The sequence below is a fragment of the Barbatula barbatula genome (assembly GCF_947034865.1).
Source record: "Barbatula barbatula genome assembly, chromosome: 1".
Taxonomy (NCBI): domain Eukaryota; kingdom Metazoa; phylum Chordata; class Actinopteri; order Cypriniformes; family Nemacheilidae; genus Barbatula; species Barbatula barbatula.
In genome coordinates, this window is record NC_136766.1 from 23,883,431 (window position 1) to 23,909,598 (window position 26,168).

Sequence of the window (26,168 nt, forward strand, 5' to 3'; positions counted from 1 at the left end):
ATACAGTGACCGGCATTGAGCGAGCAGACAGGAGGCAGACCACAGCTGACATCGTCCACGTACGACAGTTTGCAAATGTTTGATCATTATAAACAACACGTATCTATCAGAAATAAATATCCAGGCATCAATATGAGCGGAGGCTTCAGTTTATGAGCTCTGTGTGTGTCGGAGAAAAGGATGCTCGGCTGACGACTTCAGTCCGGATGAAGGAAGCGCGGAGAGACTGAAGCATCCGCATCCAGAGCAGCGACGACGGACAATCACAGCGATGATGGAGGGGAGAGACGATTTTTTATGCGGGGTGGTCGAGGGTAAGTTGAGCAATACATTATTCATGGGGTTGCTTATGCGGGAGCCATAAACACGAACAGATAGTCAAAATGGGATGTATTGGTGAAACGTCTTTCAGGTAGACAGTGTTTGGAGATCGTTGTTTGCTACAATTATTTACGGAGAGCAAATCAGCTTTATGGAATGCAGGGATTTAGACAAATTATAATTCGCCTTAAAATAACAATTTCTCATTTTTTGGCTAGTAGGGCAATTCATCCTATCAGGCAGCCTGGGTATTTATTTCCATATATAAGCAGATGGTCAGAAATCGTCCTTAATAAGACACAACTCCTCTTCTCCCCAGTGGACACACATGCTTGTTGGGCAATTCATTGGCATAGCCAATCTCCTGTTTGTTGCTCTGTGTCACATTGTGGGCTCAGTAGGCGGTTTGTCCCAGCTCTCCAGTGGAAATGTCACCCCGCTGGATGCCAGTTGCTTTTTCTTACTGACCTACTTTCATCCACGCTTACACACTACCACGGATGCAATGGGCATAAGTGCTGTCACCAGAACATGTGGAACAGAGGTTTCAGGGGAGTTACACCATACTGATAATAATTGGAGCAAGCAGGTATATATGCATGAATTGTTTTGGCAGCTAGATGAATAATAAATAACCACAGTCTAACATAATGCAGCAAAATCCGACACTCAGATTGCTGCAATCATATGCTGCCCCTTATTACTTTATACATTTACAATCCAGTATAAAGTGTTTATAAAATGTGTTATATTTATTTTTTTAGCTTCAGTTTTCCCGAGAGAATGGCTACGATAAAATGTGAATGTGGATATGGATGTAACTGCTTTATGAACGGTTCCTAAATGTAATGAATGCGTTTTACTAATTACATTACATTATAAAATTATGTGATATAGACATTATAATAGAGACTGTTTAAAGTAAAAACACTTAAAGTTTGGATTCAGGTAGAAGACCAGTAGCTTGGATCATTATCATTGAACAGCTTCACCAACTATAGGATGGCGGAAGGCAGTGGGTTGAATGAGCTAATTCAAATAGTATCTCCTGAGGATTTACTGTTCCATTTCTATTTGCCATCATAATGGACAATCTCTAAAACTATCCCCTTGACAATGTCTGGCCAGTGCTGTATGATGGGTTCAGTGGTAAGCCGCTGTAATTCAGAAGCTGCCCAACTTCACTGGCTTTTTGAGTGGGTTGCAAAACAGAGGAGGTGGAGGAGACCAGGAATACTTTGCAATGGTTATAAAACTCTTCCTTGTGCAAATATAGAAAAAATAAGCTTATTTGGGGTTTTATATGTGATATGTGTATATTCTACCCTTTAGGTTTCTATGGGAGGCCCTGGTCAATGGAACAAAGGAAGGTACTCTTTGAATGGTGAGTATTTGATCATTGACTACTCGCAGTTTCAAAGCACACATCTTTTTGTTACTTGGCTTACTAAAGGAACACATAAACCCCTCACTAAAATATCACATTTGAGTCTTACATTATGTAATACAGGCTTTTGGTCTGGATCTAGTTGATGCTATTAGTACTGGTGGTATCAGTGCAGTACAGTAAGGCTGCCCAGCAGGCGACAGTTTTGCTGGCGTGTAGCAGAGTTGCAGTAATGTGTGGGCAGAGAGACAAATGGCTTTTTATGACTAATGACTTAACACTGGTGCCAGCATGAATCCACTGACCCACGGTTTCACAAATACATTAGGTGTGCACATATATGAAACCAGTGGTCAGGGATGGCTTCAGTTTTCACTCGTGCTTCATTTGTAGCTTTACATGGAGAATGGAGTTTCAGTAACAGTTGCCATTGTTGTTCCGTAACCACTTGAAATCTTTGCACACATATTTGTATATCTGTGTCTTGTTATAGCTGTGTTGTGATCAGTTACAGAGAAATAAAAGTGTGTGGGAAACCATCTGCCCAGGATGAGAGGAGAGAAACAAGGGAGCAACCTGCCCACACATGTAGAGAGAGAGGCACTGGGCCAAACCAGTCCTGAACAGATTAATAGTGCAGGAGAAATTGATGAGAAACTTCACACGCATCACTGACAGTGGAGAGCTTTGCTTGTGCTGATGGGGTGAATGAGAGATAGAGGGAAAAACTGGTTGGAGCAGGGGGGTGATGGAGAAAGAATGATAGATTTGGTCTGTGCATTAGGATTTTAATGGCTTTGGGAGAGACAGAGACACAAAATTAGCTTGTATGTGTGCTTGTGCGCTTCCAAGACTTAACCCTTTGGGGAGGTTTTTTAATATTTCAAACAAGCACTAACTCAGTGTTGATCTATTTAGGAAGTCTTTTCTCGTGAGAGGACACATACGCATCATTGACAAGTCTAAAGTGTCAAATGAGTTCACACACACATTCTATTGTTAGCAAATATGTAATTTTGGATATAAAGTTAGCTCAGTTTTGGACAAAAAAAACTTGATTAGGATGCAAATGTTGGATAATCTCATATTTTCAGTCTGTCAAACATAATCTTGGAGATCATTCGTAAAAACCTATTTTGCACAAACCTTATCGGTTTTATCTCAGACGTCGGTTTGTAGTTGAGTTTACACTGCCCCAAAAATGCCAACAACACCAAATTCCATCAGTTGTTGGTCTTTGTTGCACTGAAAGTGATAGTTCACCCAAAAATGAAAAATCCGTCATCATTTACGAACTCTCTTGTCATTTCAAACCTGTATGACCTTCTTTCTTCCGCAGAACACAAAAGAAGATATTTTGAAGAAAGTTGACAGCACTGGACCCCATTCAATTCTTTTCTATGGACAAAAAACCAAAGCAAGTCAATGGGGTCCAGTTAACAACAGTTAACAACAAAGAAAGTCAAACAGGTTTGAAATGACAAGAGATGACAGAATATTTATTTTGGGGCGAACTATCACTTTAAAGTTTGACCATGAAAGTAGCCCCTAACAGCTGCCTTTAAATGTTGACTTTCAGTGTGAACCAGCAATTTTGCATATAGACAATAATGCACATTTCATTCACTCATATCCTTGCTAACATGTCCAATTAAAAGCCATGATAATACCAGACATTGAAATATTTACTCCTCTCAGATGGGTCCTTTTTATAGATGTATAATCTTTCAGATCTTTTTTCTCTGCAGAGAAATCGACCGTCTGCTGTTGGTAAAGCCTGACTAATTCTCTGCAGGAAATGTGACACCTTATATTATTAATGGTGCATGATAGTGCAGGGATCAATGGATACCTCTGTTTTCACTTCTCTCGTGCTCTCTGTCTTAAGACACAGCATATTTATCAGAACTTGATGGAACGTCCGTTCTGGATTGTGAAATAGTATTTCTGTTTATTTGTTCATTTTCTCTCTCTTCCATCAGGATGCAGAGATGGGGTTTGAACACGTATCTGTATGGCCCGAAAGATGACCTAAAGCACAGGTTACTGTGGAGGGAGGTTTATTCTGCAGAGGAAGAGGGTACAATATATTACGATGAGGCAATTTTGTAAAAAATTTTTTAGAAACATTACCTTTACATCGTATTGTATCTCCAAATTTCTGTCTATTACAGAACATAAAAACACTGTTATTTTACTTCTATAACTGTTTTTGTATTTTAAATAATCATTAGTGTTAACGCTTAGAATCCATTACTGGTGCTATGCTTTACCTTTACCTTTTAAAATATCTTCTAATTGTGGCCACAGCAGAAGTGGCTATATCAATTTAAAGCTGGAGACGGCCTTATTACATTATTAATATGAAAATGTCTCATATCTAGAGAACATCATTTGAGCAATGAAATTCTAACGCTCATAGAGAGTATGATATTTAGTTATATTTGCTGAGATATACCGTAAGGTTACATTAACCAGCCATTAGTGTAAGAGGAAGTAGTCTGTAGGATCTAATTTCTTCACCAATAGCACTATTATAGATAAAGCAACATATTTTTATCTGCTTATCTCTATAGGCACTATATTGCAAAACTATTTATCGGCAATTGTGTGCTGTCACGTTTTCTTCGTTCAGGTCAGTTGAAAGCTCTGATTGGTGAAGCCGAGTCGAGGGGTCTGAGGTTTGTATACGCTATCTCTCCTGGTCAGGACATTGTCTTCTCAAGTTCTTGTGACCTCACGCTGCTTAAACGCAAACTCAGACAGGTGTGAAACTTGCTACATTTTAGCTGTCACACACTTTGTACTGTTTGACTATGAAGTTCTTGAATGCTTGTGTGTCTTACCACTAGGTGGCAGAACTGGGCTGTCATGCTTTTGCCCTCTTATTTGACGATATTGATCACTCCATGTGCCAGGCCGATACAGAAGCCTTTTCCACATTCGCTCACGCCCAGGTCACTGTTGCCAATGAGATCTTTCGTTTCCTGGGGAATCCACCTGTCTTCCTATTCTGTCCCACTGGTAAGAGGATCCATACACACTTGTCGTAGTGGCTTGTCGTAGTTCATAAAATTATGTATACCTATAATCTAAAACAAAGCTTTTACTTGCAATTTTCTCTTTTCTATTCCCTATATATCTTTTCTATTCCAACTATAACAGTGGTTTTATCTTTGTTCTTTTCTTTCTAGAGTACTGTAGTTCTCTGTGCATGCCTAGTGTGTCAAAGTCTCCATACTTGTTGACAATTGGGGAAGACCTGACTTCCGGCATCTCCATAATCTGGACAGGTGATTTGTTTAGCATTCTTAAAAAATTCTGAATCAGTGTCATTTTATGTAACACATAAACACATAATCTGAATGGAAAATCTATGAACATTCCCACATGTTTGATCCTCACTCTCTTATAGGAAAGAAGGTGATATCACAGGAGTTGAGTGCTAATTCACTAGCAGAGGTCCAGTCTGTGATTCGACGGCCACCCCTCGTCTGGGATAACCTCCACGCCAATGATTATGACTCCCGACGTGTCTTCCTAGGGCCTTTTAAAGGTCGCCCCCCCGGACTCAAGGCTCATCTGAGGGGTCTGCTGCTAAATCCAAACTGCGAGTTTGAAGCCAACTTCATCCCTCTGCACACCCTGGGCAGCTGGCATAAAGAAGGGAAAGAGGAAAGGAAAGGTGGGTGTAAAGAAGGATGCTATTAACAGATAAAGCAAGACATGACTGGGAACTTTAGCCATAACATTGTAGATGGTGGCTGGGATAGGCCAAAATCTATTGTTGCTGACCCAATGTGACCCCTGTAGGTGATGAAGAGGGTCACGGTGTGGAAAGAGCCCTGTCAGTTGCCCTGCAAGACTGGATGAAGGAACTCAGCCTTCCTCTTCAGCCTGGTACTGCATCCACCCTAGCCTAGCAAACATCTGACATATACTGTCAGATAAATCATTATTTAATGTTCACCCACGTTGGTGCCAAAAGAAATGCATTGTTTTTTAGGACGGCAGGTGAGGTCAACAGAACTGAAGCCTTCATTGTCCTCTGTTAAATCAAAGTCCTCCGATAGCTCAGACAATCAACATGAAGCCCAGCCCAAAACTTCCATGACCTCTTCCCGGAGCTCAGGGGCACTTGCTAGCGATGAGATCCCAGCTTACCCTTTTACGGAGCAGGATCAGAAAGCCGGGGAGAACAAGGTCTCCAGGAGCTCCAGCCATGAAAAAACCTCTAGAAGGGCATTGTGTTCTGGAAGGGCTCCTCTAAGTGAGGCACAAATCAGGTTGTTGGTAGGGCTTTATTATCTGCCGCATGAACACGGCCCACCCGCTCAGAGTCTTCTTCAAGACCTCACGTGGCTCAAAGCCAACTGTCACTGTGTCAGCGTCAACGGCAACGGAAAGAAGACCCCACAGCAGAAGGTGATAAAGGCTGATCAGCATCTAAATACATTCTGCCAGCTAAGGAATCATGTGTCATTTTCTAAGAAGTCGTGAAATCAGTTTTCAATAATTATATTAATATAAAGTTCTAAATAGTGTTGCTAATGTAACGCTCTCTTTCAGGCAGAGGAATGGCGAGGCCGTGCGGGCCGTTTCCTGTCTGCGTGTGATGATGTGGCATTACTACACACTGCAATGGTAAACAGTATCAATAGAGCTGTTCTCTATGACCTTTACCCTTACATCTGGGACCTGAGAAACACCCTGCTGGTGGCCAAGGCTTTCATATGCTGGCTAGGTGAGAGATGAGTAAACAAAGACAATATCATCATTATCAACAAATCAGATTTTAGCATTAAATAAAGATTTATGACCGGGGCTAACATAACAATAGTATTAACCCATAATTTTCCTGATTTTAGTGGTTGGTCATGGTTGGGGTTGTTGGTTTGATTATTTGATAGTAATGTTGTCACAAAACAATCAGATGACGTTGACCTAGCAACATGATCTACAGTTATGTTGTGTCTTTATGTGCAACCTCTTAAAACTTCTTACCTTATCTCCAGTTTGTATTTGTTTTGATAGAGGGTCGTATAATGAGTGAAAGTTCTCCACTTGGCTCCTGGAAGAACTGCTTCCACTGTGAGTAAAGCTTGCAGCTCATCAATCTGACCTTAAATGAATCGTTTTGCATCACTGATAGTTTACATCTATTGTAATAGTTTTGTATGAGTCTCTTAATTGACCTCTATGTAAAAAGATGAATCTCAACATCATACAGTTACTGCTGGACATGAGTCAAATATACAGAAATGCTGAAAAAGCAAAGACTCTGGACGACCTGGATGATTTTTTCTGAAGATCAGCAGACAGTTTAATGACTCTGGACAAACAAGAAACCCAACTATGACAAAACATAAAAACTGTCATTGTCATTGATTGTTCAGGTAATATCCTACAGTAGAAACAGGGGGATGTAATCTTTGGACCTTGGCTATTTTTTTAAATGATTATTCTTTTTGTGAACATTTCGTGGAATAACTTGTTCAAATAAACCATTAATTTTCAAGATTGATCTTATTTTTCCCAATTTTTTAGCATTCTCCAAAATCTGCAAGGGTGATAAAAACTTTTGACCTCAACTGTAGGTTTTTAACCTACAAATTCTTAGATTTATCTCATTTTGGGGTGAATTTACTTATTCCTGCAGTTGAGTGACACTTGGGATTGTTCGCAGGGTGTGGAGTCTCCTCAGGGGCGGAGCTACTTGGCACTGAGGCGGAACCCTGGGTATTTAAAGGAGGACTATCTGGAGAAGTGCAGGTGGGAATGTTTATAGGAAACATTTTATATTTAAGATTTGTGACGATTATGATTAAGAGTAAATTATGATATTTAGTGTGGTTCCTTTTTTTCATTTTCTCTTTTTATCTGCCTTCTTTTCTCTGTTATGTTTTCTCTTTTTCTTCTGATATGAATCAGATGCTTCTGCCTGTGGGGACCAGCAGTGAGTTATTCAGTCACCCTCCTCCTCTTTTTCCCACCTGTCGACTTTACAACATACGGCCTTTCCATCAGAAAGACAAGGTGACGCTGGAATACTTAACCCACCTCTGACTCTTTGTTTATGCACTTAAAGGAATAGTTCACACAAAAAATGAAAATTCTGTCATCATTTACTCCCCCTCAGATTGTTCAAAATCTGTATAAATGTTGTTCTGTTATACACATAGGAAAATATTTTAAAGAATGTCAGTAAACGAGCAGGTCTCGCCTCTCATTGACTCCCATAGATTTTATTTTCCCTACTATGGCAGTAAATGGGGGGCGAGATCTGCTTCTTCAAAATATATTCCTTTGTGTTTAGCAGAACAAAGAAACGTATACAGGTTTGGAACAATCTGAGGGTGAGAAAATGATAATAGAATTGTTATTTTTGGGTGAACTACCTCTTTAAGACACTCATGGTTGTGTTTTACATACCTTCAGGTGGAGCTGTACCGAATGGTACATCAGTTGTACCAAAGGGGTAGAGGGAGCCAGGATGCTACCATCTCCCATCCAGAATTTATTGGGGATAGGTAAGTGCATCTCTCACTCAAGCATATCGCTTCTGTCCTTCTAAAACCTTTTTATTTTTGCCATAAATCATTATTGTTAGTCACCCTACATGATTTCAACTGGGTTTTAGAAATATCTAACCGATAAAAAGTATTCAACTTTGACAACACTGTATTTTATCATTTAAAAAGTACAGTGTTTTTATCCATCTGCTGAAAAACTGTGAATTTGGACACACAAGGTTTCAGAAGGACAGCAATATAACAGCTTCTTCATGGCTGTCACAAGGCAAAAATTCATTATCAGTTCTATTTTAAAGGGATAACATCAGTTCACCCAAAAAGAAAAATTCTGTCATATTTTCCATCATTGTATTCAAAACCATGTATATGACGCTTTCTTCTGTGTAATGTATGTGTCACACTAGACTTTAAAAATGTAAATCTTGGATTCAGACATATTTGCGCTGCTGCTGTTTTTTAAAGCTGTATTTCAAAGCGATATTACCAAAGCATTACCAACACCTATATACAATTTCCTAAAGAATGTCTTAGGCAAGCTACAAACTATGCTACTGTATGCTTTTGAAGTCTATGAAAAATACCATATGGTTTTCAGAACACAGATAGTAAGGTACAGATACTGTTTGTGTCATTGTGTTTCAGGTGTCTGGGTGCGTCTCTGGCATTGTGCCCAGAGTACAGCTTAGTGTTGGAGGATGAGCTGGGTGTGTGTGGGTGTGCTGTGGGCATCCTGGACGTGCGTTCCTTTGCCAAACGCTGCCAGGCCACCTGGCTGCCTGCTATGAGGGACAAATATCCTTCACCCCCTCATGGACACACTACAACAAAGGTCAGAAATTTAAATAAACAACAAATACACCTAAACTAATGTACGTCTAAAAAGGTGCAATGGAATATCATCCTCAAAATATAACAATGTACACATCCCCACATACCTTAAGGAGGCGCTGCTGTATTTCCATGAAGAACAAGACTACCCAGACTCCCTGCTGTATCATTTCCCATCTCAGCTCAGGCTTGAGGCTCTTCCTGAACTGGTGGACTGCAGTGTCAGTCGTAGCCTAATCACGGCTCTGCTGACAGCCCTCAAAGCTAACGGTGAGTCTGGGAGGGTTGACGTTTTGTCACCAGCTTCATTAGTACTGATTTATCACAATGTGTTTTATCCATCTTCCTCAGGTTCTCAGGGTGTATTTTGCGAGGTCCAGCCTACCGATGGCTCACGCATAGAATTTTTGACAAAGCTTGGATTTCTGGAGATCCTTCGCGGAGAAGCACGTCCCAGAGAAGGTGTCATTTTGGGGAGGCTGTTGTAAATGAACACCAAAACAAATAGGAGGAAGGATCAAATTTGAGATGAACATGAATATTTCTAGACCTGGAGCCAGGGTTCAAGTTGCTTCAAGTGGCTAAAAATAAAGAGTGTGTAGAATTATATAAGGGTCTAATCCCAAATCCAAACTGTGGGCACAGAAAAACATGCATGGGAAGATTTTTAACATGAACCAATGCTTTCAATCACTATTAACTTATTCACACCAAGTCTGAAATACGGTGATGAGCTGATCTATCCTTTTTGGGGTTTTCTTTTTAGGGATGTAAAAAATGTTTAGAGGATATGAAAAACAGGCATTTAGTGTGAATTTATCTTTTATACTTTTGTGTTGCGTAGACTTTTTATGAACAGGGGTTTGGGCTTCATTGTTATAGTTCCCATTCTGATGAAGCAATACGACAAAATGAGAGCTAAACAGTCATCACTTGTTTATAGCTTTTTTTCTGCACTATTGGAAACTAAATGGAAAACATCTTTGGCTCTTTGGGAAGAATAATGTATTTTATGGATAGTCTCTGTGTTTGCTGTGTGGATGTAGGGGCTAAAAGCACAATGTATCTCTGTTGTATTCAGCATGCACACAATCTTTCCTCCGGCCAGTCATGGACAGGCTCAGGACATTTATAAAGCAGATGGAGACTTTAGAGACACATGCTCCATCAGTGCATCGAAGGGCCCTTGACCTTAATCACTCCTAAAAGAATAATGAACCACGGTGCGTCTTGTAGGGTTTTTAAAGCTCTTATTCTGAACTTTCTCTGACATACATAACTCTTCTAAGAGGCAACATACTTAGCTCTACCCCCATTCTTTTATAAATACATGCACCAATTGTATGCACGTCTGTACACTTATATGTCTTTCAAACTTTTACCAACAGCCTTCTTCAATCGTCATGGCAATCAAAAAACATAATAAATGTTGGTGCTGTTAGATATTGTTTAATAAAGTTTTTTGTACACTCAAGGTCAATGAACTTTTGATTTCGAGCCATCCGTTGTTGTAATAATGTTTACAGCATTAAAATATTAATTTTAATTCATTTGTGCTTGTGTATGGATGTGCACAGCACTATATAACATTTATAAAATATTAAAGTCACTTTGTGTAGCATCCAATACATTTTTTTGATTGTGAATCCTGATAAAACCAGTTTCACCGTGGTACTTTTTCGACATTATGCATCTATGCATTCTTAATTATAGCTGTCTCATACATAATCAACATTTGTGTTGGCTTTAGCCCATTTGATGCCTGACTGAAAGTTCTTTTCTGGCGAGGTTACTTGTCCTCTTGGTATTCTGTATTCGCTGAGGTTTTTCCCTGTCAGCAGCAGCATCAAAGTGCCTGTGAGAGTAGCAGCCCAACTGGTGGATGGGAGACCCACCTGCACAGGTAAAAGGGAAATACATAAACACTGACCACACACAGTATAGTGACAATAATAAGACGTGTTGTGTTCTTACAAATCCTAGTAGGTTGCCCACAGCAAAGTCAAAGTAAGATGAAAGAAAGGCTGCACAGAGAAGAAAAATAACTTACTAACTGAAAGAACGCAACTAATGTTTTGTTTGTGCTTTACTCACCACTCGCTATAGATAAGAGGTGTGTTCTCCAACTAAGGATGAAAAACGTCACCACGGTCATAGAACCCAGAGCACCATTAAACCCTGCAAGGCCAGAGTACAAAGAGCCCACCTGCACTGACACAGACAGACCTGAGAGGAGCGACAGAGATCAACTTCAAATGATTGTCAATGCCACGGCGCTGTTATTTACAAAAAAGTAAATTCAGTTTAAAGTGATAGAGACAAACATATTGATCGTGTAATCTTAATAAAGGTATTCATGCTTCTTTCAGTCATGCATTCATTTGTCTGACATATGTTATAGTTTAATTGACAAGGAGGTATAAGACATTCAGTGTAGGCATTAGGCCTTTTACTCTCTTTTGACAGAAACGCCCTGATATATGTACCCCAATGGATTTGGTTGTAACCTGAAGGTGGCAGTATATTTGTTATATGCTGTCGTTGGCTGAGTCTAGTTTCAAGCAAGCACCCGCCTGCGTTTCCCTAGAGGTTATTTTTATTGTGTTATGTCTTCTCTCTAATGCACCCTCTCTCCATTTTCCCTCTATTTTCCCGGTATACCCTTCTCTCTCTATTCAATAAACTCAAACCACACAGTCGACCGCAGACGTTTTCCATTATTTGCTTCGAATATGGGAGAATGGATTTAAACACTATACGGTAAATGTTACATGTAGCTGAGAGTCATTGGCTGACAGCATGATCAAATTTGCAAAAACATTTAAATGTGCTAAGAATAATGTTTTAAAAGATATGTGTCAACTTTGTAAATGTATCCAGTTCTATTTAAAGGAATAGTTCGGTAACACAGTAAGGATGTATATTTTGTATATAGTGGATTAACGTGGTCAGGGGCCGCCAGGCTGCTCTTTGGGTGAGGCCCCCCCCTTAGGTTACTTGAGGTCCCTTTAACACTTGCAGTTTAGTTTGGAATAAGGCACGGTTTGAATAAAAAAATGGCAAATGTAAAAGCTGTCACGAAAACTCAGGTGCGTACCAGGGTAGGGAACACTGCGCATGTACTTTAGCCAATTACAATGTATTTACTTCAATAAATCACATGTAAGAGATGATAGCATTGGTAATTTACCTTGGATTTGAGCAAGAGTGAGCCTGCATTGTTTTGTGCGTTGCGAATGTAATGAAAATAGCATCAACGGAATAAAAAACACAAAATATTGACCGGTGTTCTGTTTACTATCATGTGTCATGCACGTTTGTGATGACGTAAGATGAATACAAACGCACCAGGGTTCGTAGAATCAAGCTGAGACACCAGACAAATTCTGCGAGGGGCGTCGGGAACAACCGCACACCCATTGAGACTGCAAACACTAGTGTTTCCTCTACATTCATGGTTGCTTTGCAACGGCAAACATCAGGGCCATTTCTCACTTCCAAGAACGCAAAGAACGGACTTGCGAGGCAGCCTTAGAAGAAATATCTTTGATGGATGGGTAGCAGTGACTTCTTGGACTTCAAGTAGGTACCGTATGCATTCGATGCATCCTTGATATCGAGAACACATCCTTGTACTTTCATGTGTTCTCTGTTCTTGTGTTCTTGAGTATTGGAACGGACTTCGACGGTTATAGATGACATAGAGCGCGCACACTAGAACACAAGAACGCTGAAGAACACGTATTGAAAAAACGGCCCAGGAGAGCACAGGCTCTAGTTTTATACAAGTATACTTGAAATATGAACAGCCCCTAAAAACGCCTCGGTGGACCTTTACTGAGACACAAACCACTGTGCATTACATAAACTGTGTTTAAAACAAAGCCATAATTAAAAACCAATATATGTAATATGCGTGTCATTGTGGAATAACTCCCTGAAATATTACCACTGAGCTAACTGCTACAACAGCGAAGGATCCTCAGCACTGATGTTAGCCAATGCATGCTGCCGGTCCTCCTGCTGCTATCATGGTCATGTTGATCTTTTAACCTTTGTATTTTCAGTTTTTGTGCTTCAATGTACTTTCTTTCAGACATTTTGATGATTGACTTGAGCTGATTGGACAGATGTGACCTAAAAAAATACATAATTCTTTGTTTGATTTCTTATATTTTGTTCTAAAGTATTAAGTAATAAAACATTTGGTTAATCAGAGGCCCCTAAACAGGTGTGGCCCCTGGCCCGCAGCCTAGGCAAGCCTTTGTGTTAATCCGCACCTGAATACACACCGTGTCAATCTCATTTTAATCTTTACTACCCATAGAGTAGTATTGCATACGTCATATCTTCAAAGAGTCTTAAGTTTAATAACATTTATAAAAGACAAATACAGCTGTGCGATTATCTCCGAACACAGGTGACCTCCTGAAGGCATACAGGAGGGCGGAACTAAAGCACGAGCACACAATACATCATCGCATTATCCCTGCATATCTGTCTGCGTTGTTTTTCTTATTCAAGTTCGCAGCGATTGCCAACAAAACACAACGAGACATTTGACTTAGGTTCACTCACCGCCTTTGGTTCATGTCAGGCATCTTTTAGTGCTGGTACCGCTCCATCTATCAGTTTCAAAGGATCTTGAAATCCAGCGGTATGTCCACTGTTTGTATATCATTCCTCACCGAAATGCAGCGAAAAAACAGACACAGCTGAACTTTGTGAATGGTTGACTTTTCTAGGAGAATTGTCCAATAAGGGACTAAGAAAAGTTGTTACGTAAGGGAATTTCATGTTCGAAAAAAACTTTCCGAAACCCATGGAATGCTGGGGGAGTGTATCGAGCATAGAAATACTACGTCACACGTCCAACTCGTTTTTGAGACAAGTAGACAATGTCATGCACGAGAAGCCAACACGTTTAACCTTGAAAGAAGTCAGAATGCATGAGACACCATTACACAACCCCTTTAACAATTGGTTAATGCAATAGTTAACATGAACTAACAATGAACGTTTGCCTACTTCAACAGCATTATTAATCTTTGTTCATATAGACCACCTGGCAAGATATAAACTTATTGTTTTATTTATTTTATTTTTAAATCTAAATAATACATCTTATTTGTTTGCAGGGTTATAAATGTTCTGTTGGTTGTAAATGTTTGTTAAAAGAACTGAAAGATGAGGAAGTTCTTCTGGACCAACGTTGAACTTTTTTGCTAGCGTTTTCTGAATGTAAATGATTACATGTTTCTTTGTACTGTATGTGCAAGTTTTATTCTTGGGTGAACTATTAATTTATAAATAATGTTTAGAACTGTCTACTGAATGCTACGCATGTCTGCTAATGATATCATACAGGCAAGGCCATTTGCTCACACGTGCACACACACACACACATACACACACACACAAACACAGGTTGCTTAGAATGCACATTGATAACCTTCACACAATCTCTTTGACAAGAAAGCATTAACAGATAACCTTCAGAATACTGTTTCATCTTCCCCTCAATTTTCCCTGTTTTTGGATACAGCTGCTTTTAAAACATGAATGGTTCTCAAGTGCTCTGAGTCTCTCAGGATACAGCTTACATTTGCACCATGAACCAAGCAGTATATACATTAACATTCAGTACTTTTTAAAATATTATTATTATACATCATTTTATGGTGCACCATTATGAGCACCATTACTGCGCATTTTACATTACACGTTTGGGACCCTTCATATCACATTGGTATGGTGGAACACTCCTCGATAATAAAGGGTCCCAATAAAAGAGCTCTAATACATAAAACCCTGCAGCGGGAAGGACACACCCAGACTTTTCTCTTTCCCTGTCTCATCTGGAGAAGCATGCAGGATTAAAATAACTTCCAAATGGCTCATACCTTCTGTTCATTATCTCTTTTCCTACATATTTGTCTCATCTTTATAAATAAATAAGTCTGACATAAACCCATACATACAAATGTACATCTTCAGTGCAGCAGGGTTCAAAGGCAGGAGGATAGTCTTAATTTCCGATGCAAATTCTATGGCAAGTCTCTTTCTCTGATGCAATTATATAAACATCAATTGTATTGATGCATGCCTTCTATGCAATTCTATAACCTGCATGAATCACACCATATTCCGTCTACTAGCTGTAACAGTCTGCTGCCAGTTGGTTTATTTTATAAGCGCCACACTATAAACAAACAAATGCTGTTACATTTACTAACATGATTCAGAAATGGTTCAAAGGTGATCCCAAAGTGTAATGTTAAAAGTATCAATCAAAACAAAAGTATTACGTAAACTAGACCCAAAAACACCTAGACTTGCTAAGAACATGAATACATTTAATAGCATGTCTTTGCTATATGTTAAAGTCTGGATTTGAAATCAAATTGGTTTGTCAGACACCTAATAGTAACAATCATACTTGAGCGAAATGCTAATTTTATTCCAAAGATCACTCTGACTTTTACATACATGACTAAAGAAGTCATGTAGCCTAAATAGAAGGATGCAGATAGCACTACACAGTTCCGTTCTTGAGTGTAAAGAACCCTGAACAACATTGACATGGAAGAAGCAGCTGTGATTTCAGTCTACGCTATCTGTCAAGTATCCTCAAAATGGACACATATATGTAGTTTGAGAGAAACTGTACACCAGAAAGAAGAGCGTGAACCATTGATAAATGAAAGGAGAGAAGGAAGAGAAACACATATATTGATCAGAGAATTGGAATGTGTGCTGTATGGGATATTTTCTTATACGTTGAGGACAATTGTCTCATCAGAAGTGACCTTAATCTGACGAAATGTCCTTTTGGAAACATTTAGATTTCTAAACCCCTTTTAAACGACCCTCATTGTTCTGCTGATGCATAGTCAGAAACAAGAAGATATTGAATGAGTGAGACAAAATGAAAGAGAGAGATGTGGAAGAAAAAACTTGTAGTCATTTGGTTTGTAGAGGGCAGACAGGGCCACATGTTCCGATAGGTTCAGTCTGCCTCAACAAACTGGACGTTGAGAATAAATTACAGCATGCATAGGTTTCACCACACACACAAACATACACCAAAGTCTAAAATTATCTGTTGAATAGAAAATTAAATGAGAGCATTGAAGTTTGTGAGAGTGAATCAGCCAGCAGGGTTAAAATGAAAATAGTCGAAACAAAGTGTGTGTGTGGGTGGGTGGATGGATGAGGTATCTTACATCAGACTCCCCTCCCCCTTACAGTCTCTTTGTAGCATCTTTGCATCTGCTATGACTCATATGTCTTGGTGCTGATGTGTGTCCAATAAGAAGAGAACGTTTGGGAGTACTGCATATGAGTACATGTGTGTGTTGGAGTCAGAGAAAGAGAAAAAGACAGATCAAATACACTCCTCTGGAGCTTAAAGTCACTACTAAATTAGAAATGACAATTCATTTTTTACACAGTTTTGCAGTATTTATTCTAAATTAGTTATCTATGCACATCACAACATCTCTTCGTGACGTGATATTCCGAAAAGGGGTAGAACTATACTGACTGTCCAACGGGTACCGGTGGTGTATCGGGAGGAGGGCTTTACAACAGACTGCAAACTGGCATTCCAATCTCCCCTCATTTTTCAAGCAACTCCCATCTTACAATGATCCAATCAATTAGTTAATCAAAAAAATGTCCCCTCCACTCTGGTATTTGTTACAATTCAGAAGATAAGACAATCGCAGCTTTTTGGTGACTGGAAGGAAACAAAACTCTTTAGCAAACTTCACAATTATCACGGTAGTTAACAGTAGCTAACAGTAGTTTGGGAAGGCAGAATCATGACAACCAATGTTTGACTAAAAACTGTTCTCTGAGACAGTTTTCAGTCTGATTTAATTTCACTTCTTATATAGCTGTTAGTATAGCTGTTTGACCATAAACAATATCTGCCGAGTCGCAACGCACAGAATTCACAGAAAATTTAGATATTTTCTTTAACAGAAATCACTTTTTAACCACTACAATGAACGGCCTGTTGGGACTACAACAAGCTACTTCCTGCAGTAGTTACATCATGACAGCCAAACTTTACATAAACCCTGCCCCCTGGAACACAGATAGGGTAATGAGTGAACGTCTCAACACACACTCAGAGCCATTGAGAGAAAGGGTTGCATCAACTGCGTTGACTCCAATGGACCAGTTTTTTTCAGATTTCATAATGGAGCCTCTCGATAGTTCCCTGAAGTTATTAGTAACACATGGAGCTGCAGCAAAACCCATTTAAAGACGTAATTTAATGACTAAAATAATGAAATAAATAAAGCATTTAAAGAAAAAACATTACTTCCTTGAACTATTTGAAGGCTCCGTGGATCACCTCCCTCTATTTTCCTCATTTGAGGATTTAGATTCTTCAAATTGCTCCCGCTGTACATTAATAAAGCCCATCATGACTTCCATTTCACACAAACCATAATACAACTTTTAAAACTCCTAAGTATCTATTTGCTCTTTATTTAATCCCACTGCTGTCAAGAAGAAACATTTTAAGGGGACAGATCACCAAAAATAAAGATTCTGTCATCATTTCCTCACCTTTCAGATGTTCCAAATCTATATAATTTTTTTGTTCTGATGAACACAAGGAAATTTATGTGGAAGAATGCTTATAACAAAACAGTTCTTGTACCCCATTCACTACCATAGCAGGACAACATTTTTTGTTCTGTTGAATACAAAAGAAGATATTTTCGAGACAGCAAACGGTTCTGGGGCACTTTTAACTTTTGAGGTTTGGAATAACTAGAGAGTGAGGAAATCATTTTTCGGCGAACTATCCCTTTAAGATTTAACCATTTTAAACCATTAAGTTAGCCAGCAAAAGATCTTTCTTTTTCTGTTTAGGATTTCTTTTTCTTTACAATTTACCTGCCAATGTGCCAATGACAACCCCGAGGAGGGAGTGGACAGCCAAAATTGGTGAGAAAAGTAGAACAGCGACCAGGATGAGCAATGATGGCCCAATAGTCTGACATGCAAAGATCTGCCCCACGCCCAGCACCGCCCCCTGCAGGAGCTGATGGGAACAACAAATCATGTGATGTCTTATTACACACTGACATCTGCTCTAATAGTAACAATATTCACAAAATGCATTATTTGGTTAGATCATTTCATTATTGCCCTAAAGTCCTGTTTTAATATGCTATTAAATGTAATAATAAATATAAAGTTCTGTCTCTCAGCATATCCGTGCATATTCTCCATAGAGACTTTGTACGTAAAAGCAAAAGATACAAGTTGAAAACGCACAAGTTGTGTATATAGACACCACAGTTGGTGGGGTGTGTCGAAAACACTCATATTTTAAGAAAAGGCAAATATACTGCTTTTACATTTTCATTCAACATCATTCAGTCATCACCTCCTGTTATTATTCTCTAACCTGTGACACATGCAATTGGGTGTGGTTGGTGATCTCTGGCGCACCTTGTGGCAGGGCTGGGTAGTTTGGAAAATATGGGTTAGAGGTGCCAGTACAGGCCAGGTAGAGCAGGATGACAATGTTAAAAGGATAGACACTGACTGGTAAGTCCCACCGGTCCAGAATTGGAGCCAAACCACTCCACATGAATGTCCTGAGATAGGACAGGGAAAGGCCTTTTAGACTTTGGAAAGGTGAAATTCTATGTTTGTTCATGGAAGTATACAGGAAAGACAGAAGGTAAACTTAATATGAATTTGAAATATTTTCATACGTTGTAGCTCCACCGAGACACACAGGCAGCAGTAGCCACCAATACCATTCACCAGCAGAGCTGAACACACCCATCAGTAAACCCACCAGCATTCCATTGAAACCATAAAGGCCACTGGATACCTCCTTGCTGAAGACACAAACACATATACACACTCATCTCAATGTTTACAAAAATGTTGTGTTGTTTCAGCCCATGGTTGGGTCACAAACCCAAATGTTGGGTTGAGGTAACACACATTTAAAGGTTGAATGTATGCATCTGTGTGCGAATTTGCTCTTTTTTACTTGAGGACATCACACAAGTGAAGCTATAACTTCTATGTTTGGGTGACCCATCCCATTGGATTGCAGCTGGAAAAGCAATCAAGGTTTATTGTTTTAGATGCGCACCTCTATATTCTCCTCTTTGTTTTTGTGGTTTTTACCATTCAGCTGTTAATGCACATAGTTGTTTAAGTTGCACACTTTTGTTTTGATGCTTGTGTATGCATGCATTTCAACTTATTCATTTACATTTATGCATTTGGCAGACGCTTTTATCCAAAGCGACTTACGTTGCTTTATCCTATACATCTGTTATTAAGTATGTGCGATCCCCTGGGATCTAACCCACAACCTTGGCGTTGTTAGCACCATGCTCTTACCACTGAGCTAAAGCTTTTTGCTTGTTGTTGTTCATATTCATTATTCATATATTTGCATGCATTTGTGCATGTGTGGGTGTGCATGTCCTCACCTGTCCTGTCCCAGCATTACAGCTGTGAAGGTGGAGGTCAAGAGGCCGAGCATCCCCAGCAGAGCCTGCCAGGGGCTCTCCAGTAGTAACGCTGCCAGAATCAGAGCTCCACTCAGGGGGTTATTTACCAGAATCACTTGCGAAATCCCACGCAAACACCATTCAGCCAACTGCAGTGGGCAGAATTTATCTGAGGGAGCAAGATAAAGAGAAAATATGACAAAACATATAAAAGTAAATTGTAGCTGTGTTTTAGATTCACACATTTTAAGTTTTTTCACACACAGTTTTGTAACATTTAAATGCCCAATACTACTAATATTGAACCCAGATTAAACCCAGAACCCAGTATAATACGAGATATATATTATCTATAATTTAAGAACAAATAAAGACTACTGTAATGTAAAAAAAGTTTTGTCGCTTTTTGTTGGTTCAACTTCAAAAAATAAGTCACCTGGTTGCCTTACAATTTGAAGTTAAGTTGAACCAGACATTTTTTCACAGTGTTTATGCCTATACACTTTGTTACAAATTAGCTAATTTGGCGTATTTCTTATACTTCATGACTAAATATGTCGCTGTTTGCTAAACAATCACAGGATTCATCACAAAAGAATCTGCATTCAGCTCCTGAAATAAAGTGCTGTACTTTAGAATGACTGACATCTAAACGTCTGACTTGCTTCTGAACATTGTAAACTCTTGTTTTACACTTAAAAGTGCAAATATACGTATTTTGATATGATCTGAATAATGTGTGTTGTAAAGGATTCTTACCCTGCATGTGAATGTGAAATTGTTGCATTTCTCCAGTGCAGTACAGCAGTGTCTTAATGACACGCTGTTTGAGACCTTCGGGTTGCTGTGGCGATGTTTTGTCGGAAATCCACATATTGTTTTTACACAACCAACCCGTTTGGTTTGTCAGCCTGAAGTCAGAGCATTTTAAGCTCACCCCTCTTCACTTCCACCGGCCTCTCCCCCTACTGTGACTCTCTCCCCAGTCGTGTCCTTTTCTCCCTTACTGCACTAGAAATGGGTAAAGTCCACATGCAGCATCTGGTCTCATCCTCTCAATCATTCACACTTCTGTTATTCTAGCATTTCTATCAATATCATTATATATTGGGATAGTTCACTCAAAAATAAATATTGTCAAGCTGTCATAATTTATTCATCCTCAGTTTTCAAATATGCTGCATATAATTTCATTATTTCCTTCCTTTATTTGTATTCTGTAAATTAAGTATTGTGCTTTAATCCCAGACTGGATCTGTGTCCATGTGTCATTTATTATAATGAGTGGTCATTGCTGAAAGAGTGACTTACAATTCAGCCTATTGGGGACATCTGTTACATAATGAAAGAATGTTGCCAGAACAAAATTAGGTTTGTTTTCAACACAAAAGGAATCAATGGGAAGAACCATTTGTAGTCCAAGCAAGGCTTCAAGTGATATAAATCTTTACCATTTAGAGCTCTGTGTGTGGAGCAGGGCCAAGGGAGCGATGGAGTAAATCACAGAAATACACACACACTGACAGATACGGAAAAAAAATGTAGAAGAAATACAAAATAAATTCTGAGTGATAACAGTCTAACAGTTTTCTTGCAAGGCAGATATTAGATGCAAAAAGCACAAAATCTTTGCAGCAAAAACTGCTTATAGTGATAGTTCACCCAAAAATTCTGTCATCATTTACTCACCCATAGATTGTTCCAAATCTGTATGGCAGAAACCGAGCAGATTTCGTTCCCCATTTACTTCCATAGTAGGGAAAATAAATACTTTATCACTAGTTGGCAACCGCTGGAGGTAGGTATCATGCAGGGGATGCCCCATCTCCCCATTGGCCTCCACGATGGCAATGGAGATCATTATCAGAGCCTCAAAATGGGTCATGGGAGAAGAACGACTATAATGTATTTCAGATGTTACCACCAATTCAAGCCTATATGAGTGATCAAAAACACTCACAACAACTTTCCCCTGCAACAAGAGACTGCAACAAGTCTTTGTTGCCAGGGAAACCTAAGTTGTGGTGCTTTCAGTTTGGTATGCTCCAAACTGAAAAAATACTTTTTTGGCTGTAACTGTGAATGAGATCCCCATCACAAAGGATAAAAAGTTGGAATGGCTGATAAGCAGAAGCAGTGGCTTGGAATTCCACATTGTTTAAATTCGGTCTGACTTTATGGACATGGTAAATTGGAATGACCAATCACAAGGCTTGTGGACGAGTTCAAATACACTAAAACAAAGGGCTGTCATGACCCTTACTGAATCCTAGGATGCGGTCATTCAAACAGCGGGCCCCCGGATGGTAGCGGGAAGGAAGTGGACTCCATCAGAATCTGTTCAGAGTGCAAGGTCTGTGCTTCAATTCAGAGACGTGGTTGGATAAGTACACTATGGGAGGACAGGGTTCGGACTCAAAACTCATCCCATCCTTTGTGGCACAAAGCAACATCAGTGTAGAAGAGACAGCTAGAGGTAGAAGAAGTGAGGAGACATGAGGAGGGAGAGCGACTTGCCAAAGCCGTCTCAATGGCCAAGCAGGGGAGATGGACCACCTGGGAGGGCCTGGAGAAGAAAAAAAGCTTAGCTGGCGTGACATCTGGCAGATGGAGGGAGCGCGGCTGAGTTTTGTCATCAGAGCCACTTACGACCTGCTACCCTCCCAAAATCTGAAACAGTGGTATGGAGAAGACCCCGCCTGTTCCCTGTGCCAAGTACCTGCATCCCTAAGGCACATTCTATCAGGGTGTACTACAAGTCTCACCCAAGGGCGCTATACTTGCAAGCATAATCAAGTACTCAGAGAGCTGGCATCAATACTGGAACAGAAGCGAACCACCACAAACAACCTCCCACAAACATTGGCAGGACAGATCAACTTCACAAATTTCGTACCAGCTGGCCAACATCAAGGGCATACAAGTATCCTGAAGTGAGAGCAGGATTGGAAATTGGAAGTGGACCTCAATAAGAAGCTTGTGTTTCCCTCAGAAATAATGGCTTCAACACTCCGGCCAGATATGGTCATGTGGTCTCCAACAACAAAGCTTGCATATGTTGTGGATTTAACAGTGCCATGGGAAGATGGGGTTGAAGAGGCTTATGAAAAGAAAAAGAAAAAATATTGGCAGCTGAAGCATCCCAGAACGGCTGGAAGACCAGCATCTTCCCAATAGAGCTGGGATGTAGGGGATTTGTTCCAACATCTACCACCAGTTTGCTGAGAATATTAGGGATGTAGATTCGCTCTCTCCAACAGGCCATTAAGTCCATGTCAAGTGCAGCCGAAAAAAGGAGTAACTGGCTCTGGATCAAGCATAAGGATCCCATCTGGGCAGCAAGGTATAGACAGATGGTATGCGGTCAGGCTTAGGCCCGACTCATGGAGAAGGACGCCCTTGCCATGCAGAGCCCATCAGGGATATGGAGGGTATAGCAACGAAAAGTTGATGAAGCAGGGTGCCCACCTGATGACCCTAATGACATTCCTTACCCTCCTTTTTCACCACTCCACATCGACTGCTACTATCAAGAGTTTCCTACTAAAGGTATTGAATCTAGTTCTATTTGCTTTACTACTATGGGAGGCAAAGTGGGACGAAATCTGCTTGGTTACTGACATTGTTCCAAATATTTTACACTTACGCATTTGGCATACGCTTTTATCCAAAGCGGCTTGCATTGTATTGTATTATCCATTGTTTCTGACTATGTGCAAAGGCCTTGGATCGAACTCATAATAATCACAGAACGATAATCACAGTCTAAAAATATTCACTGTCAGTGTTGCATGAAATGAGTGAGTATCTAGATTATATGTTTTCCCTAAATCATGGGTCTCAAACTCAGTTCCTGGAGGGCCACAGCTCTGCACAGTTTAGCTCCAACCCTAATCAAACACACCTGATTCAGCTAATCAACAGCTTCAGGATTACAAGACACTTCCAAGCAGGTGTGGTTTAGAGCTGGTTGGAGCTAAACTGTGCAGAGCTGTGGCCCTCCAGCAACCGAGTTTGAGACCCATGCCCTAAATAGTTCTCCGTCATCATCCATCTGTAATATCAAGGTAGCTTATGAGAGAGTATTTGTTTTTGTCCCTCCCTGTCATTCTCACACAGATGCACAAATTTATTTTCATACATTTATACAGAATTTATTAACACAGCATCACTCATTATTTTTATTTTTCAGTCATCAGTTTTTATGTAAGTGTACCTGTAATTGTGTGTGTCGAGGCACCCGAAAGGCAAACACACCCTCATTGATTCTCATCACTACTCACAGCCTCTGGAGTTCTGACTGATGGAGAAGAATATGAGATGTTGAGTCAGAATATGAGATGTTGAGTCAGAATATAAGTAAACAAAGCAATACATCTTAATGTGTGTTTATTGTAAGTTGTTTGTAAATATAATGTATTTGGGAATATTGGCAATAGATGACAGATTCAGTGTGAATGCTGTGTGTCTGTGTCTGTGTCTGTGTCTAATGTCAATATCAAAGGGGACACTGTGATCTTATGCTTTGTGTGACATTCTCCCTGCATGGACAAAACTAGTCGATTAGTCGACATTTGCCTAATTACAATCTCTCTCTCTCTCTCTCTCTCTCTCTCTCTCTCTCTCTCTCTCTCTCTCTCTCTCTCTCTCTCTCTCTCTCTCTCTCTCTCTCTCTCTCTCTCTCTCTCTGTCTCTCTGTCTCTCTGTCTCTCTGTCTCTCTGTCTCTCACTCACTCACACACATTTATTATCTTGGTGGGGACAGTCAATAGGCGTTATGATTTTCATACTGTACAAACTGTATACTTTAAACCTTTTGCATTTGTAGATTTCTTAAAATATTGTTCTGTACGATTTATAAGCTTTTTTGGCCCATGGGGATCTATATTTTGGTCCCCACTGTTACATGTCTCCCCACAGAGTGAAATGAACTTGTATTGAAGAAAATTGTACTTTATGCCAGATAAGATTTGGTCTCTCTCTGAAAAGAGTCAAAGTTACTCTTTTGAGAGAGTCGTAAATTATGCTCAGTGTAGAGTTAATATTTTACTCTGTCCTGTGATATTTGACTCTTGTTCTATTTTACTCAGTTCAGAGCAACAAGAAATTAACTCCGCTATTTTTTAACTCTGTTCAGAGGAGCTTTTAATGTACTCTGCTACAATATGCTTCCCCTCCAGAGTTGTTTATCATCAATTACGAGTGAACTATATAGAATAACTAACTCAATCCAGAGCTATTCTTCTCAAAAGGCCCTCAAATTAAATACTTAATAAAACTGTATAATCATGTCTTTATTTTTTATTTATTTAAGATTGTCTTTTGATTTGTTGTCAGCTCTGTCAGAGCGGGAGTAAAATAGTTTTTACTGTGCTTGACAATAGATCATAGATGTGTTTTGCAAAAAAGCCTATATGTGACTCATTCCTTATTCCAATTCTTTTGAAGCTATGAGGAACAGATCTTATCTACTGAAAACCACTGTAACGCTGGATTCACACGGACCGTCAGCGACAACGCTTCTCATTTAATTTGAATGGGTGACATCATGCATTTCCGAAATGAATTGTGGGTCCGTCACGCTTCAGACACACCCTTAAATTTTTCTTGGAGTATGTTCAGTCACCCGTAAATAAATCCATGACAAACGGCAATTGCTAGTGCCATGCTCTAACCACTGAGCTACGAGAACGTTATGATAAGGTTGTCTTACTATGACTCAAATTTATTCCTGCAGGCATTGCAACATTGTTTTCTGCCAGTGTTGTCGTTTGAAAGTGGAATATTTTTCTGAAACACAAACTTTTCCACTTTCTACTCCACCATTGTCATGTCAACGATCTCTAAAATAATGCTGGGTTAATCTCAACCCATGTTTGGGTCAAAAAGAGACCAACCTTACTGGGTAAGTTAACCCAGAGCAACGGTTTGGTTTGTTATTAAACCAAATTTTATAATGGTAAACCAAATTTAATAACACTTAATAAAGTGTACTGCTTTTATTTAATTTTTCGCATGTTTTTCTTTAAAGAGTTTAATTAAAGAAAGAAAGTTTGGAGCAATATGAAAATAAAAACTGAACTATAAAATTGTGTATTATATAATTTTTTTCAGTAAGTGTGAATCCCTTTATACGGTTGAAGATAAGATATTGATTTGACTCTGGTCTTTTAGCTCTACTGCTAGGTTTTGTGTCCTTTTAAAGGTCAATCTTGCTAGAAACTGCAAGCACAAATTAGCTTGCACAAAGAACAAGAGGAGATAAAAGAGGGAAGTTGGGCTGGGCGATTAAATCTCAGACTGATCGATAGAGGATGTATGATCCGGTTCAGTTTACAGCTGCAGAGAGACACTAATGTTTGCAGGGGGAAAGAGCAGGGTAAAATACCAAAGTGTGTGTGTGAGTATGTGTGTAGTTGTGATAATGTATGCCACAGCAGCTAAGTTGAATAATGGCTGTTCGTATCTAGTCTTCAGATGACCGCAGGGAATAGATAAGTTTGGCGAGAGAGAGTGAAAAAATGAGATATAGATATGAATATTGAATGAGAACAAGAGAGTGTGATAAGACATAAATTGTTCTAGAGAGTT

General features: G+C 39.5%; 2 protein-coding genes across 2 annotated transcripts in view; one reads left to right on the forward strand and one right to left on the reverse strand.

The window, feature by feature from the left end:
- On the forward strand, window positions 1-10,693 carry LOC306900229 (protein O-GlcNAcase). The gene is made up of 17 exons (XM_079467010.1): window positions 1-314; window positions 1,654-1,705; window positions 3,691-3,788; window positions 4,344-4,474; window positions 4,561-4,732; window positions 4,903-5,001; window positions 5,124-5,393; window positions 5,522-5,608; window positions 5,715-6,133; window positions 6,278-6,452; window positions 6,743-6,799; window positions 7,395-7,480; window positions 7,640-7,744; window positions 8,147-8,238; window positions 8,884-9,070; window positions 9,183-9,339; window positions 9,421-10,693. Exons 1-17 carry the CDS (start codon window positions 272-274, stop codon window positions 9,555-9,557), a joined length of 2,367 nt encoding a protein of 788 aa, XP_079323136.1. The 5' UTR covers window positions 1-271; the 3' UTR covers window positions 9,558-10,693.
- The window catches only part of LOC306901542 (urea transporter 1), a gene marked incomplete at its 5' end in the record, with an annotated part of 24,301 nt that continues 8,633 nt past the window's right edge, over window positions 10,501-26,168 (reverse strand). Inside the window, 7 exons of the mRNA XM_079469377.1 lie at window positions 10,501-10,964; window positions 11,044-11,093; window positions 11,164-11,295; window positions 17,989-18,136; window positions 18,506-18,698; window positions 18,819-18,947; window positions 19,557-19,746. Coding sequence (XP_079325503.1) covers window positions 10,788-10,964; window positions 11,044-11,093; window positions 11,164-11,295; window positions 17,989-18,136; window positions 18,506-18,698; window positions 18,819-18,947; window positions 19,557-19,746 — 1,019 coding nt within the window. The 3' untranslated portion in view covers window positions 10,501-10,787. The remainder of the gene's footprint in view (window positions 10,965-11,043; window positions 11,094-11,163; window positions 11,296-17,988; window positions 18,137-18,505; window positions 18,699-18,818; window positions 18,948-19,556; window positions 19,747-26,168) is intronic.

Excerpts from the sequence above, each read along its gene's own strand:
- LOC306900229 (XM_079467010.1), top strand. The coding sequence starts at position 272 with ATGATGGAGGGGAGAGACGATTTTTTATGCGGGGTGGTCGAGG. Across the intron at positions 7,481-7,639 it reads GACTATCTGGAGAAGTGCAG|ATGCTTCTGCCTGTGGGGAC; the intron begins GTGGGAATGTTT and ends GATATGAATCAG. Across the intron at positions 8,239-8,883 it reads CCAGAATTTATTGGGGATAG|GTGTCTGGGTGCGTCTCTGG; the intron begins GTAAGTGCATCT and ends ATTGTGTTTCAG.